This window comes from Anopheles merus, chromosome 2L, assembly GCF_017562075.2.
Source record: "Anopheles merus strain MAF chromosome 2L, AmerM5.1, whole genome shotgun sequence".
NCBI lineage: Eukaryota > Metazoa > Arthropoda > Insecta > Diptera > Culicidae > Anopheles > Anopheles merus.
The window spans coordinates 22,554,828-22,571,264 of record NC_054083.1 but is presented as its reverse complement, the minus strand read 5'-3'; the positions used below and the strand labels follow the sequence as shown (position 1 = coordinate 22,571,264).

At 46.0% G+C, this 16,437-nt stretch overlaps 2 protein-coding genes across 5 annotated transcripts in view; one reads left to right on the top strand and one right to left on the bottom strand.

Annotated features, from left to right (window-relative positions):
* Positions 1–1,206: 1,206 nt before the first annotated feature.
* On the top strand, positions 1,207–3,931 carry LOC121592514 (vacuolar protein sorting-associated protein 51 homolog). The gene is made up of 3 exons (XM_041914019.1): positions 1,207–1,401; positions 1,489–3,593; positions 3,671–3,931. The coding sequence occupies exons 1-3, from the start codon at positions 1,321–1,323 to the stop codon at positions 3,777–3,779; spliced, it is 2,295 nt and encodes a 764-aa protein (XP_041769953.1). The 5' UTR covers positions 1,207–1,320; the 3' UTR covers positions 3,780–3,931.
* A 728-nt stretch (positions 3,932–4,659) lies between these two features.
* The window catches only part of LOC121592513, a 43,216-nt gene continuing 31,438 nt past the window's right edge, over positions 4,660–16,437 (bottom strand). For all 4 annotated transcript variants that reach the window (XM_041914015.1, XM_041914016.1, XM_041914018.1 and 1 more), the window contains 3 exons: positions 15,641–16,427; positions 15,362–15,566; positions 4,660–15,264 (listed from right to left, as the gene is read on the bottom strand). In XM_041914015.1, the coding sequence (XP_041769949.1) occupies positions 13,608–15,264; positions 15,362–15,566; positions 15,641–16,427 (2,649 nt within the window). In that variant the 3' untranslated portion in view covers positions 4,660–13,607. The remainder of the gene's footprint in view (positions 15,265–15,361; positions 15,567–15,640; positions 16,428–16,437) is intronic.

Genomic DNA, 16,437 nt, shown 5'->3' with positions numbered 1-16,437 from the left:
CGAATGTTTTGATCAGCATTTGCGCAATTGTTCGAAATTGTTGAAAATAACGCTGTTGTGGTTAGTGGTGAGAGCTCGGAATCGGACCTACCCGATTCTGATTTTGTGTTCGGAATCAATTTCGGAGCCGATTCCGGAATCGATTCCGGAAACTGATTACGGACCTACTATCCGGAATCGATTCCTGAACACTGCGGAGCTATTCCGAATCAATTTGCGATGAAAACTTCATTTTTCCCATCACTAGTTCTGGTTGCCGGCTGCTAATCGGCAGGGACACAAGCGAACAACGTTTTCAGCTTTTGTGCAATTTGTAGCCCTAACACCCGCGTAAAAACGTTATTTTTTCAAGGCCAGGAAAAAAGAAATATGATATACGCATGCTGTTACGCATGCTGCTTGAGAAAGCCGTTACTGCACAGCCGAAACACGTTTTGGTGACAAAGTGCACAAACTGTACAATTTACATCATTTAAGCTTTGCATTAACGAACCGTGCCTAATTGTGGACTTTCGTATAGATACATAACACTTTGACCGCCGGCCTGACGTCACAGTTTTTGAGTGAGCACGTAGCGCATGGCAAGAGAGCGATGAGAGTGATAACTTCTCGTGCGACTGTTATCACTCTTCTGTTTCATTGCGATAAGCAGTGTAGCACGTGTCGTTCTCGTTCTCTCTTTCCTACCTCATTCGTTCTCAAGAGAATCACTGAGCGGCAGATGCAAAGCCGAACGGTGAGCAAAACCGTCATGCGAATTTATATGACACGGCGCTTAAAGTGATAAATTATTTAAAAAGAGAAATAAAAATGATGGATGAAAATGCTGCTATTTAATCAATGCATCAATGTCAACAACATAAAATTATTCATATATTCATCAAAAGCTTCGTTGACTAAATAAATTAAGAACAATTGTATATAAAATAAGGACTTTTCCGAGATAGCCCAGCTCCTTTCTTTGTTGCTCACTTTATTGAGCAACTCTTATTCAGATTGATTTTTTGAGTGATGAAAATAATTTCGAAATATTTTTACTAACCTATTTCTGTCCGTAATCTATTTGATTGATTTTAAAAATTATATATTAATTCTAATAAATATATTTTTCTTTAAAAAAATTCTCAAAATCTATACTCAAACTGGTCGGAGACACCCTGTGGCAAATGTTTTCATTTCGGATGTAAACAATGGTTGACGTTTGCCCACGTACGACCTGTCACTTGCGTGTGAGCCATTCCCCTATTTTGTTCATAAAAAAAAACCTGCTCATCGTATTTATTGCACAAAAAAATAATTAAATCCGGCCCAAATCCCACGATGGGAGAGAAATCAAGCAATCCGTACGATATGGACGGTTCGTCCTTCGATGCGGATCGTTATCTGCAGAAACTCCTCAAGGTAAACAGCTGGTCGCTGCTAGCGTACCACCACATTCCATTAGCTCATTAGCCACTTACACCTCGCCCTTTCCGACAATGTTCGCAGGAATGTTCGCTAAAGCAAATCATGGACACCGAGGCAACGATCGTGCGCCAAACGCAAACACTCCACAGCGACATGCAAACGCTCGTGTACGAAAACTACAACAAATTCATTTCGGCCACCGACACCATCCGCAGGATGAAAACTGACTTCAAGTCGATGGAAACGGAAATGAACCTGCTGATGGCAAACATGAACTCGATCACCGAGTTTAGTGAGCGCATTACGGACACGCTGCAGGAAACGCGCTCCCAGCTGACGCGTCTGTCCGGCAAGCACCAGCTGCTGAAGAAGCTACAGTTTCTTTCCTCCCTGCCGGCGAAGCTGAAGACGCTAATCGAGGAGGAGAATTACCAGCAGGCGGTACAGGAGTACTCGCACGCCCAGAAAGTGCTGCAACAGTACGGCCAGCAGCCGTCTTTCCAGGGCATACAGGAGGACTGCATAAAGATACTGGACGAGCTGAAGGAACGGCTGAAGGGCGAGTTCCGCCAGACGGGCAAATCGGCCCAATCGCTCACGGAAATCGGTGAACTGTTGCTTCAGCTCGGCGAACGCCCGTCGTCCCTCGCGAAGGAGATGCTCGAGTGTGCCTCGAAGCGACTGCACGAACAGATTGTCGTGCTGCAGGATCAAACCGATCGCGATATGATCGAGTTCATTGACCTGGGCATCGAGGGATTCCTGAAAGATCTGACGCTGGTAATTAGCTCGTACAGTGACATGTTTCTCACCAAGCATCTCGAGCAGGAGGCGGACGACTTTGAGCAGACGGCCCGAATCGATCTGAACGCGTTCGTGAACCGCAACGTGGACGAGTATCTGGCGCTGGTACAGGACCGGGCCGAGCTGGAGATTGGCCACGGCGACTCGCAGATCATACTGCGCGGGCTGGACCGACTGCATCGTCGAATGACCGCCATGCGAACGCTCTGCCATGCGGTGGACATGAGCAAGTCGGGCATTGACATCATCGTGAACGCGGCGCAACAGCTCTGCCAAACGCACATGCGCTCGCTGAAGGACCATTTCGCGGACAGTCTCAGCTCGGTACGGTTGGCGCTGGTGAGCTCAGCCAATACAGCCCCAGCGGGTACTGCCGCTACTTCCTCCTCCTCCCAGTCAGGGGCAGCCGGTGGACAGGGTAGTGCCAGTGGCCACACTACCACACCGTTGCGCGAGCTCATCTCGAACCTGTACATCTCCACCATCGAGAAGGTGAAGGGCCTGATGCAGGATTTGCTCATCTTCCTGCAGCCCGAATGGTCCTTCAACCTGAAAGGCGACCCCAAGGGCGTCCAGTGCATTGAGGGCATCCGGGAGAATCTGCTCGTCGCGTTCCTGCGCCACTTTTGCACCACGGTCAATGGGTACGGGACCGTTAGTTCCACCGCTCCACCGACCCTGCTGCTCGTGCTGTCGAAGGTTTGCCTGGAGATGGATCGGGCCGGTGTGCACGCGCTTACCTCGCTGGTAGACGAGCTGTACAACCTGGATGCGGAGCGTAGCGGCACACTCGTGCACGAATCGGAACTCTGCACGGAGATGCGCGATTCCGCCCAGCTGCTGCTCGACTCGTACGTACGTCTGCAGGGTCTGCATCTGTCGCAGATGCTGCGCAAAAGTGTGGAAACGCGCGACTGGCTTAACTGTCTCGAGCCGCGCTCGGTGCGGGCCGTCATGAAGCGCGTGGTGGAGGAAATATCCGCCATCGAGGCCGTGCTCGGCGAGCTGTACGATAGCAGCGTGACGCAGCACGGCGGATCGCGTACGACGGCGAGCAGCGATTCGAGCCGCAAGACGCACTTCAGCATTGCCGCCTCGAAGCAGTCCCAGTTCCGGTCGACCTGGTCGACGTACACGCCGCAGTCGCAGCTGGACAGCAGCTTTGTGTCGAACATGCAGCGGCTGTTTTCGGAAAAGATCGAAATCTTTGCCCCGGTCGAGTTCTCAAAGGTTTCCATCATTACCGGCATCATCAAGATCTGTCTGAAGACGCTGCTCGAGTGCGTGCGGTTGCGCACGTTCAGCCGGTACGGGCTGCAGCAGATACAGGTCGATGCGCACTACCTGCAGATGAACCTGTGGCGGTTCGTGAGCGACGAAAAGTTAGTATGCAAAAGGAGATAATTCGTTCAATTGCAATATTATAATATTTCCTTCCTATTTGGCACACTGCTTTCAGTCTGATTCATGTCCTGCTCGATGAAATCCTTGGCTCGGCCGTGCTGCGCTGCCTGGAACCCATCCTGATGGAACCAAACGCGGTGGAAATTATCTGCGAACGAAACTAAAGTTGCAATTGAACCAACATTCCAACGTATTAGACACTCGTATTTAAATATTTAACCTTAAGAAAAAGTATAGTTGCAATTGTTATCGCTTTTCGGATATCGATCGGACAGAAATAAAAAAGAAAAATCATAACACCAGCGGTGTACGCTCATTAATTTTGTTGGATTTTCTTATTTCACATTTTCTTATTCGCTTTATATAATACAAATTTATGTACAATACAATCACATTAATCTTTAATTTGTTGTTTAATTTGTTGTTTTACTCAACTGCTTCCATTCCATTCCTCTTGCCTACTATTTATTTTCTCACTTCCTTCCTTTCCTTCTTTTGCATCACACATCTCTACTGTTGTGGTTCTATCCTCGGCAATTTTTCTGCTCTTTTGTGTATTTTTTCTATTTTCATCATGCATTTTCACGCGTGCTCTTTTCTTTTCTTTTTCTTCTTTTTGTATTTCCATTAAACGACGAAAACAAAACAAAATAACTTTTCACGCCTTTCGCACATGTGCTGCTGTTTGTTTGTTTGTTTTTTTTTATACTTCTCTTGCCCCTTTTTGCAATTCGCGCGTGTGTGTGGTGGGCTGTACAAGTCTGAATTAGAGTTGTGGTTTAACAAATTACCCATTGTTTCCTTTTGATAAAAAGCACATAACCAGCAACGGATCTCCTTTTCGGAACGATTCACAACGGTCTCCTCCTCTATAAACTGGTCTTGCGCTTCTTCATGTCTGTTGTCCTTTTGTATGCATGTTTGTTTCCTGGGTGAGTATATCAATATTGATGATTTGTTTTATGCTTTTCTGCTTTCTACACTACTACTCTCTATTAGACCACATGTGCACAATTTTTTTCTCCTGTGTTTGTCCATATTAAACTGTGTTTAGCATTACTATTTTAAGTGTTGTGTTTTCTTCTCTTTTCTTCTTCTGTGTTTAGCATTACTATTTTAAGTGTTGTGTTTTCTTCTCTTTTCTTCTTCTGTTTTGTTTTCATTGCTCCAGGACTGTGGTGTGGTGCTCTTTCCGGGGGTATAGTTAGTTAGTTAGTTAGTACTTGTAGTTGTAGTAGTAGTAGTAGTAATTTGTTCCGCGGTTGAGCGGTTTCATTTGGCGCATCCGGAAGGAATTGGTTTACGTTACGTTTTTGATTACTCTTACGTTCTTTTCTTTGTTTTTTTTTCGCCCGATTTTTTTTTCTCTATCAGTGCCGTACGCTTCTTCATTATCCATGCTAAGGATGTATGTGTTTGCAAAATGTTGCTTCTTTTCCTGTTTTTTTTTCTTTTTGTTTCTGCGTGTATTTGTGTCTGTAAGTGTTTGTATTTTTATCTTCTTATTTTATCACTACAATCATTTGTATGAACCAGCCGCAGTAGTAGCTCCCATTGTACAAAGATACGAGAACAACATCCTTCAGCGGTTGACCAAAAAAACAGTAACCACAGAGACGAAGAACATTCGGTTTGGCATGTTGCTGCTGTGCAATCAAAGGAAGCGGTTAAAAGTACTGCACGAAAGAATGTGCCACTCTCTCCTTCTGTTTGTCACTCAATATAGCGGGAGAATAAAAGACAACAAACAGTGCCTATTTTTTTATATTTTCATTGTTATAAAACAATGCCCAAAAGCAAAATAGAACAAAATCTTCGCGTATTATCACACGTCGCTTGGCTGTAAGATTTAAAAAGGAAAGCTTCTTTCGTTGCAAGAACCGTTGGCTTTACAAGTGCATACATACTTTTCTCTACTATCCAAACTCCTTTATAGAACATGCTACACAAAATCACACATACACACGGACACAGACGGACACACACCCGCGTGTTGCATGCTTTCCAAATACTGAGAGTATTTCAAAGTGTTAACGCCATGTGTTAACGTACTATTCTACTACTCTTCCTATATATGCACAAAATTGACTGCAAAAGTTCAAATTGCAAAAAGTGTGTGGCTTCACTGTTCTCCGCCGTCCCCCAAATGCACTACCACTCCCCAAAGAAAAAATCTAAGCAGGCGAGAAAAAGAGTGAGTGAGAGAGACATACAATTATCTGTGCAGCAACATACACATACAGGTTGTTAAAGATAAAATTCGACAGATGCACTTTCGACAATTACGAGTAGTTTCAGGCGTGCTCGTGTGTGTGTGTGTAAGTGTGCATTATACATAAACTTATGAGTTTGGGGGGAATGGTCCTTACTCATTACCCTACGAGCAAAAACTGTCTAGCATCAATCTAAACCGCACAGCTTTAACCAGTTTCTTCCCTGTCTTCCCTACTACGACACTCCACCACTCTCTCTACCCGTGTTTACAACAATTCTTCCCCTCCCACCTTCCCACCACAAGTGCATCACAATTAATTGCAATTTGTTTGTTTTGTTTAGTGTATTTGTTTATGTGGTTGGCCTGTCTGTTTTGTTTTACTATGTTAATGTATTTTTTTATGTGTTTCTGTCCTATTTGTTTGTTTGTTTTGCTTTGTAAGTGTATTTTATGTGAGTTTGTCCTTTTTCTTTGTTTTTTTTTATATATTTGTTATCCTAGTGTGTATTTGTGTATTTGTGTTTTGTTTTTCTTAACGATTTCTTTTTCCCTTAAACAAGCCATTTTTATTTTGGGTGATATTGTTTTCCATCTGTCGTTTTTTTTTTACTCCTAAATCGAGGGAATTTTAGGAATCGAATAAAATCAACTAATCATATCCAAACTCAAGCTGCTGCTGCTGCTGCTGTTAATGTATATAAACTGATCGGCCCAAACAATATGAAACGAGAATTCCGTTTTTCTCTCAAGTATTCTATATGCATGCATGTACTATGTTAGTTCCTTTAAATGTGGCTATGTATAAATCTTATGCTTCTGTTTGTTATGTAAGTGTGTGTATGTGTGTGTGGTTAAATTCATTTGTAACATAATTCATCGCCTAAAACAGATGCCTAGCGCTAACTATAGACCACTGTTGCACCCCGAATGATGTGCTGCTGCTGCTGCTTTTCTGCATTAATGTTCTGCTTTCCCCCCATGTATAGCTTGTACTGTTTATCATCTTCCTGCTATCCACATCTCGCTCTTCAATCACATACATTTCGCAAAAAAAAGAAACTTATCCCTAAACTGCAACTTAGATTACACGAGTAATATTTGTTTTGTGTGTGTATTTATTTTATATGTGTTGAGTGTGCCATTCCTATTATCCTTATTTTCTGTCGACCCCCCGTTTTACGGTAAAAAGTAGCGGAATAGGTGGTACATGTACACAACTACTACTACTACTGCTACTAGGGAGCAAAACACAAAAAACAGCAGCAAAACTCTTACAAACGAAACTGAGAACCAACAAATGCGCATTTCTTGTATAGAGGTATTTGACAAAATGGGAAAATTAAGTTTTAACCTTTTTCCCTCCGCCTTCACACAATCTCTCCTTCTCCCTCTTTCTGTCCCCACCCACTGGCAGACAGACGCACGCAATTATAAAATAGATTATCCACTAACGCTTCGATATATGCACTTCTCGCTTCTAACACTAACATTGGACGCTTCTGCTGCTGCTGCTGCCGCTGCTGCTTCGACAAATTGTTTCCTTTTCACCTCCAAAATGTTTCTTAACGGAGGATATGTGGCCCGTTCTGACACGTGCCTCTAACTATTGTGCTTTGCCGGTGGAAAATTGAAACGAAAAAAAAACGCCACAAATCGAAACATTCCTAAGCCTTTGGTCTTGCTCACCGACTCCGCTCGCTTATGATCTCTCACCACACAATAATCCCGTCGCTTTTCACACGCCTTTTGCTTCGATTTACTGTAGATGGGCGGGGGGTTTGAGTTTGCCTTCACTTGCTTTCCTTCCTCACCGTCGCTTCATCACATGCATTTTACAACTCTGCCCAACTAACTGGCTAAAGATCACCACATTCGCTTTCATTATTCGTTATTGTTGTTATCCTTGAGTGGAGGGGCAGTGCTGCTAAGGCTGCATAGCGAAGATGCACCAGACAAGAGTTGAAGAGGATCGTGTTCCGCAGAGTAGTGGAAGGATCGTGTTCCACACATACAGCACAGCACAGAAAGCACAACGAATGGGGGGCATGATGTAGGAAGAGTTATCGTGTCTCTATCATAACAATAGTGATACACTCCGAACCTTACCGTCATGCCACCCCCCATAAAATGATAGTCAAAAAGGATGTTGCCAACATCTCGAAAACAGCATCCTTTGTTTGTGTACTGTGTGTTAATGTGTTTACAGGGTTTTCCAGAGATTCTCATAGTTGTGGGACACTTCCTTGACTCTTTCTTGTAGGAAATAAACTTCATATGATGGAAATTGGACTTTTTGGACAGGCTCCTTGGAAATTCCTATTGGAACCAACCAATAAATCGTGATCCCCTTGTAAAGTGTCGCACAGTATGAGTACTACTGGAAAACCCTGTAAGTGCTTTATGCAATATTGCTAAGCAACCACTCCGAAAAAACTACCCCCCTCTCCTCTCACGTCGCTGTGCATCACACGCTGTTTCCCTGCAGCAGCTGCCGCCACCACACCTTCACTTGTGTTTGTTACTGCAGAAGTAGTTACGCTTAGTTAATTATTAGCATTACTTCGTTATCATAGGTTTTTTTAGTGTTAATATTATTATTATTATTATTATTATTATTATTAATAGTAAATTTGTACATGTTTCACATGCTACGCTTTCACATTGACCGATTGGATTTTGTTATTAGATGTTTTTGTTTTTATCTCTCTTACACACACTCCTCCCTTTTTCCAGAGATTGTTGATTTGTTTGTTTTGTTTGTTTGTTTTCCTTTACTTGCTACTCTCTTACTCTCTCTCTCTCTCTCTTTCCATTCCTTTCTCTTTTCGCTTCTTATAATTTTTCCATCTTCATTTTGCACTGCCCGTGTACATTTAAAAAGTATTGGCGTTCTAGAGTTGTTTGGTTCAGGGGGAACGGGTTGGTTTTTTTGTTTTTAAAGATTTTTGTTGCTAGCTTCCGTCCACTGTTACTCTCTACACAACATGACAAAGGAAGTAATAGTGTCCGTTTCTGTGGCGTAAGCGCTGGGGAAGAGCATCTTAGCACTGTTTTGCTTACATTGTTTGCAGCCATTGTTGGTGCGCGTGTCTGTTGCATCAGAAAACAAAGAAGGACATAGTCATACGTTCTCATGCTCCTTTTTCTAAACGTCCCGTAATCACGCATCTACACATTTTAGTAACAATCGTGAACGTAAAAGAGCATCGTTTGCACCGATCAATATACGAGAGCACATAAAAAGCGTTTTTTTTATTTTGTTTTGCTTATTTGTTGAATCTCTTGCCCTTTTGACACGTCGTCTGCTTAACAATGTTTTGCTTAACTGATAATGTTTTTTTGTTTTGCAATCTCCTCGTGTTTTTGTGTATAATTTTTGTACGTTGTATGTTGACGGATAAGCCCCTATTGAACAGAAACACACACACACATTACAGAGCGTGATACAGTTGGAACACGCTTTGCACTATTGGTTCCAAATATTTCCCCTGCACACTGAAAGGATTGTTTAGCTAACGTGTGGGTTGGTTGGTTGTTCCTTTTAATGTCTACTACATATAAGCTAATGCACGCGCGCGCAGCTAAGTGGTTACTGTTGCCTGATGGAAAAATGTGGTGCTCGATAATGGAAGTGGGATGATGATGATGATTGGTTTCCAATTCTAAACGACTAGACGAGCACGCACATTTGTTTGTTGTGCAAATTTGTTTTTCACATCACCACCGCGCGTGCAAGCATACGGACAAGAGAAAGAAGAATAATTGTGTTGTGAATCACGAAAGCTCTACCATTTGTTTCCTTTGCACGGGTGTATAGTACCTGATGAGAGAGAGTGTGTGTGTGTGTGTGTGAATCTATAGTGTGTTTTCATATTTGTTGTTCTATATTTTGCTGAATTTATACATATACATATATCATCCGGATCAGGGGAGCGAAGCTAGGAAGCACTTTGCCCCTTTGCTCCCTCCCCATTACCTTCTATCATGCCGTTATTCCCTGGTCTGTTTTGTCCCTTCATCTCTGCAGGGATTAATCCTCCTACACCTTGTCTTCTTGTCGTTTGTATCCTTCCCCGTCGTTTGTGTATAATTATTTCAATTTGTTTTCAACCTATACAACAGACACAGACACACACACATGCACAACAATATTTTGTAATGGATATATATACGCATGGTAAACGCTTCAGTAATGTTTTTGTTTTGTCACTGTCACGTTTGTAATTCCGGGTTTCTATTTGCCAATAGTAATAGTGTCCAGCGTCCAATATGCAAGTAGCCGCACTATTATTTGAATGAAACAGAATGAAGGGGTCAACACATAGCTAAGACCATATCTCACACGTTTGTGGTTTATGCGCACATGCCACACGACGGTCAACTGTCGGTCAATTTTGGTGTTTTATGATCGATCATCATTGTAAAGGGTAGGGTATGTGTGTGTGTATTGCAACTGTTTGCAACATTAGACATAAAGCTTTAACGTGCAGCAACGGCGTTTGAATGCCATAAGTTGGTTTGGTTAAATTGCTGCCCCTATTTTGTTTGTTTCTTCTCCAATTTGATTATATATTATCTGCACACATATGTAAACTACTCGTACTTGTTGTGTTGTGTATGCTTATCCGTTAGCGTTAGGTTCGCTGCTCGATGCTGGAAAACACCGTTTAGAGGGGGGGTATAAACTTTGTTTGATTTTGATTTTCAGTACCAACGCTTCCCAAACCTAGTCAGACTAGGGGACCACCACCACCATCTTCTTCTTCTTCGCCTCTGCTTTGCTGCCATCCTGTACACGCGGCAAATCACCGTTTTCGATTGTTTCATTTGTTTGTTTGTTTGTTTGTTTTTTTTCCAATCCTTGCTTGGTCTTCTATCGGGTAAGGGTTGTTTTTGAACGATTCTACGCGTTGCTTTGTTGTTTGTTTCACAAAGTTATGTTTATCATCATCATCATCACACACATACCTACACGGGCGCACATAATGGTTAGGTATTATCGGTACCTTCTACATACATATCTTATATATATCTATCTATACATACATGCAGCATGTACAACGTGGCACACATGCATCTATGTATACACAAATATGTCTATACATATACATATATAGAATATAGAATATATAATATATAATATATATCTATCTTTACTGAACGCTTACATGGTAGTTTAACACAGTTACGCAATATTTGTTTGATTCCTAAACATTCAGACAAAACTCTAAAACATTCTATCCTCACAGTTTCTATCCCGCACATACACACGCACTCAAACACTCGCTCAGACACTCACGCTCCCGTCCAGAAACCACATTCATATAATATACACACAACTCACTTTACAAATAATCCACAGATTTTTATGTTCAACCAGAGACTTGGTTCTCGTTGAGTGCGCTGTCGCCCTTAAAAAGGGGGCGGGGGGTGGTTACACCTACAACGGTTGTGCGCGTGCAACGATCGGGCAAGCCAGTACAACGGAGCACAACGGGAGACGCGATCGCTCCCTTCCATTCCTTCCCGTATGTGTGTGTGTGTTCAGTATTTGGCCGCGTTTTTCTTACTTCAACCACTATATCCTCTCTATAGCTCTTCCTTCCGTTGCTTCTTTTACAGATCTGACCTTTTCCAGATGCATCTGGACATGATGTGCAGCTGGGAACATATCAAACAAATCGAAGAAAAAAAGAAAACAACCGTTTCCCGCTTCCTTTGCATTAAAAACATTTCAGCAAACTGATCAAAATGTGCAAAAGACACCAAAAGACCCCACGCGATCGCATTTTGTCTGCTCTTTCTTTGCTTGTCCATCTTCCGAGCGAGATGGTGTCACACTAAAATTAGGATAATGTAAATGTGTCCTTAACGACTACAGCATATACAAATGAGCGAGCGAACGTAACTCTCCTCTCTTCTTTTCTCCACAATCGTTTTACGTCGATGTATGGTAGCAGCCGTTTCGCGATTTTCTTCTCTACCGAACGCGTGTGGCGTCAGCGTGGGGAGGTTCTGTGTGGGTACAAAATGCTGCAATCTACATTGCAGCTTAAAACCCCCACATACACACACACACACACGCCCACACAACACGATCGTCCTTTACTGAGGATCACCTTCCTCCCACCCTACCATACACGGCGGCCCTGCTCGTTTTATCACCCCAACGCTTTTCCTTACTACACAACAACACACACACACACACACTTGCGTCCTTGCGTCTGCCTCTACTACCTTAGCAGCTAACACACTCCTCGCGGCCGTTATTCATCATGCCGGCGTTTTTTTTGTTTTGTTTTGTATCACCCGTGTCTACTAAGCTTTGTCGCAGCTTCCCTGGTTTTGTTCTGTACTCTCCTCCATCCCCCCATCCGTTGTGCTCGTCCGAATCAATTAACTCATGGAGTTTATAATATTTGATGCACGTAAAAGCCCAACACATCGGCACTGTTCTTCCCCTCAAGCATTTGCATTTTATTATGATTTCCCAATTTTCATTTGTGTTGCTTCCAATGAGGGGGGGAAGGGGCAACAATGAATAGCTTAAATCTCGTTTTGTTCTTCAACCCACCCACCCCCTGCCCCGGTTATAGCTAGCAAACCAGCGCCAAAGAGCACGCAGAGGATGGTGGTCTTGGCAAAACTTGCACGCTGCTTTCATGCTCTGCTACGCCGCGCTTCAATGCGAATGGATGTTACACACGTGTTAGAATAAAAATAATACCCTTTTCAAAAAATAAACAACAAAAAAAACACGATATACATATCCCATACACTCACAACTTACAGCGGCCGCCGAGCGCATTAATACGTAAACCCCTAACCCCGAACCTAATTTGACGGCGGCGGCGGCAAATGTGAGTGCCGCCCACCAAACCAAAGCTTACTGTATTCATTATCCAATTTCTTTAATCACGGAAACACACATCCCCACCCTCGAAAGTAAAAGTAAAACCCAAATGCATCGAAACTGGAGTTTAGGAGGGCGTGCCGTGCCGTAACCGTCGTCCGGGAGAGCAACAGCGCGTAGATCACTCCGAAACACTGCTGGAGTGGACTGCGTTTGTTACGTAACGGGCTGTCGCAGAACGTACGTCGCATACGTTAACGCCATCATACATAAACGTAGACTAAGTATGAACGTTTGTTTAAACACTATCCTTCGCTCGCACGATCCTCGCGTACACACGATCATTTTGTGGGATTGTGGGGCTGTGGTGCCGATGACAATATTGTATTGTATGTGTGTGTATTTTTTTTTTTTTTTTTTCATAAAAGAATGAACTTGCCGCGCCATTAATATCAAATCCCCTACCTCCTTTGCGCGCGCATTTCGTGTAACGCAACCACAGCTCAACGAGCACAGCTAGCACGTGTGTATTTGTAAAAATTAAAACAAAAAAATACACATCTACCAAACGCAATTCAAATCCCAATTTTGGAAGCGATTGCCCTTCTCTACACCGAAATACGAACAATTTAAAAGGGAAGAGGCAACAAAAAATAGATGGTTTCCCTCTCTAGCGGGAAGAACCGGAGAGAGCCCGGTTCGAAGGTCCATTCCCTGCATTCATCGGGTCCAGTTACTTAGCCTACCTTAAATCGTGCTTGCAGCTATAACAGCAGTATGTTTACGTACATTTTTAAATTACCGAACATCACACACACACACGCACACACAGCAGTACCACCCGCGAGTGAGAACAAAAAACAAAACAATACCGACGAACTGCAAAATGGTGAGCTGATGGAGGCGACGACGCGCAGCTCCCCTTTAAGCAGCAAACGAAGTCGACCATGGGGCCGATCCCTGCTGCCGGGAAGAAGATGAACCACCACCACCACCACCACCTCCGCTGGTTTGCCCGCTGCCACTGCCACTGCCGCTGCCGCTGCCACTGCTACCGCTGCCGCTCGGCATGTTCGGCGCGAACGCCGGATACTTGAGCGTCGTCTGCAGCAGATCGTTGTGCTCCTCGAGCGAGTTGGTCGCGTAGTGCACGACGAGCGATTTGAGCGAATCGTAGATATAGTACGGCTCCGCAAACCCGTACCCCCGCTCCGTCTGGTGGATGATGCAGTGGTTGACGCGCCCGTCGCACGCAATCGACAGCGCGTAGTGGCCGGCGTTGCGCGCCCGTATCAGGAACGTGCCGGTCGGCTTGTTCGCCAGCTTCTTCTCCGCGTCCTGGCGCGAGTACCGCTCCCGCAGCCAGGTCGTCTCGTCCAGGTGGGGCAGCTCCTGTGTGCCGTCCGGGTTCGCCGTCGACAGGTAGCCGTCCTTCAGGATCTGCTTGATCTGGGCGTCCGTGATGGACTGGCGCTTGAGCGCCTCCAGGTACTGGTCCTTCTGCTTGCTGAGGTTCATGATTTCCGGCTTCAGCTTCATCGCCTCCCGCTGCAGCTCGCGCATACGCTCCCGCTCGCGCTCCATGTCCTCGTCCAGGTTTTTCTTGCACTTGCGCAGCTCTTCCAGCCGGCTCTCGATGAGCGTGCGGTTCTGCGCCAGGCTGCGCTGCTCGTGCGGCTGCGCCTCCTTCTCGTAGCGGGCCTGCGTCAGCAGCTGGTCGTTGAACAGCTTGTCTGCCTCGATGAACGCTTCCTGCGCCTGGCGCCGCAGCTCCATGTGCGACTGGCAGACATTGAACGCTTCCAGCGTCGACTCGCGCATGTTCTGCAGGTCGGTCAGCTTCTGCACCGTCTCGTAGAAGCTGGCCGCCAGCTGGTGTATGTCGCCCGCCGCCGGGTACAGGCTTTCGTCCTCGAACCGCGAGATCGGGTACAGCAGGCTGATGTCCAGGATCGTGTTGTACTCCTTCAGCGTGGTCGTCCGGAACTCGTTGATCATGGCGACCAGGCTCTCGAACGTACACTCCTGCGTGAAGCCGTACTTGCCGTTCTTGTGGTAGATCTTGATCGGCCGATCGGTGCCGTCCTTCTTCAGCACCAGCGTGAACTCGCCCGCATCGTTGATGGCGTCGCGCACCAGAAACGACCCGTCCGGTGCGTCCATCATCTTTTCCTTCGCCATGTCGCGCGATATCTTGCCCCAGTACCATTCCGCGTCGCGCAGCTCCTGCGGCGTGTTCGGATCGGTAATCAGCGACATTAGCATACCGCCGCCATTAGCATACTGCTGTGCCGCGCTTCGCCCGAGGGTGTTGCCGCTGCTGCCACTGTTGCTGCCGGTGGTGGTGGTGCTGTAATCGCTTTCGAGCAGCGGCCCACCGATCGATCCACCCTCCGGCGAGGCTATGATGGACTTTTTCGTTGACCCGGGACCGGTACCGGCGCCGCTACCCGTGCGGGACGTCTTGCGCGGCGGCACGGCCGGTATGGAGAGAAACTCGGGCAGCGCCTCGTTCCAGTCAATCTTGTACATCAGCAGTTCCAGCACTCGCAGATGGTTCTTTATGTTCGCCACGAAGTGCCTGCCATTGGGAGGGAGGAAATGAAAAAAAAGACATAATTAGCCAACTGCAACCATTGAAACTCCGCGACGAGTGCTAGCGCAACCGCGACACTTACACGATCCTTTCCCACGCTGGGCGCATCAAAATATGGCACCAGTTTTGCAGCAGCATCGTCGGCTGCTGCTTGTTGCCGCGCATAAACTGCAACCGGCAGATTCGGATCAGGTGCCGCATGAAGTACTGCAGCGTCTTGTTGTGATGTGGCGCCATCTCTTGTATGATTCCCTTCATGCGCTCGACAGCCTGCTGATCGTCGAGCACTGTTGGTGAGATCAAACAGAGAAAACCCCCATTAGAGCATTGTAATCCTGACCTGGCCTCCGCAAATACTTACACGAAGCGTCAATGAACGACTGATACCACGCAACCGGTATGAGCGGATCGGGCAGCTCGTGGAAAAACTTCTTCAGCACCGTCGCGACGCACTCCGGCGTGTAGCCGTTCAGATCGATGTTGAGCAGATTCTCGTTGAGCGCGTCGCGCAGCTTGTTCACCTCGTCGTACCGTAGCGGGGTGGTGCGATAGACCACGTACAGGTCCAGCCCCTTGTCCATCACCGCCTTCTTCTCCAGGCTGGTGCAAAGGTCGACCACGATCTGGGGCGCCGCCTGCTGCTGGACGTCGAATAGCAGACAGAGGCTCTTGCCAAACATGTGCTGGTGCTCCTGCCGGTAAGCGCCTCCCAGCAGGTACCCGCCCGTCGTGGACCCCACTTGCTGTGTTGGTTGCTGCTGCTGCTGTTGTTGCGACTGCTGTTGCGACTGCTGTTGCGACTGCTGCTGTTGGGTGCCAGCGGCACTGCATGGCCTTAGGCCCATCACCGAGCACTGCCGGTGTACGACCATATTGCACTGGGTGCAGAACAGTCCCTGGTGGACCAGTCCTAGCAGGTAGTTCTTGCACATATCACATTTTTGCTGTTTCGAAAACGAACCGTTCACCAGGTTGTGTCCGTTGTACTGCTGCTGCTGCTGCTGGTCGGTGCCGACCGACAGGTTGACCGGTGCCGGCACGATCGGCAGGTCGGCCGCCGCCGCCGCAGTCATCTCTGCGCTCATCAGAAGTTGCGTGATCGTCGTCAGGATGCTTTGCTGATGGAAATCATTCTTAATACCCATTTGCTGTAACGAC

Excerpts from the sequence above, each read along its gene's own strand:
- LOC121592514 (XM_041914019.1), top strand. The coding sequence starts at position 1,321 with ATGGGAGAGAAATCAAGCAATCCGTACGATATGGACGGTTCGTCCTTC. Across the intron at positions 1,402-1,488 it reads ATCTGCAGAAACTCCTCAAG|GAATGTTCGCTAAAGCAAAT; the intron begins GTAAACAGCTGG and ends CAATGTTCGCAG. Across the intron at positions 3,594-3,670 it reads CGGTTCGTGAGCGACGAAAA|TCTGATTCATGTCCTGCTCG; the intron begins GTTAGTATGCAA and ends CACTGCTTTCAG.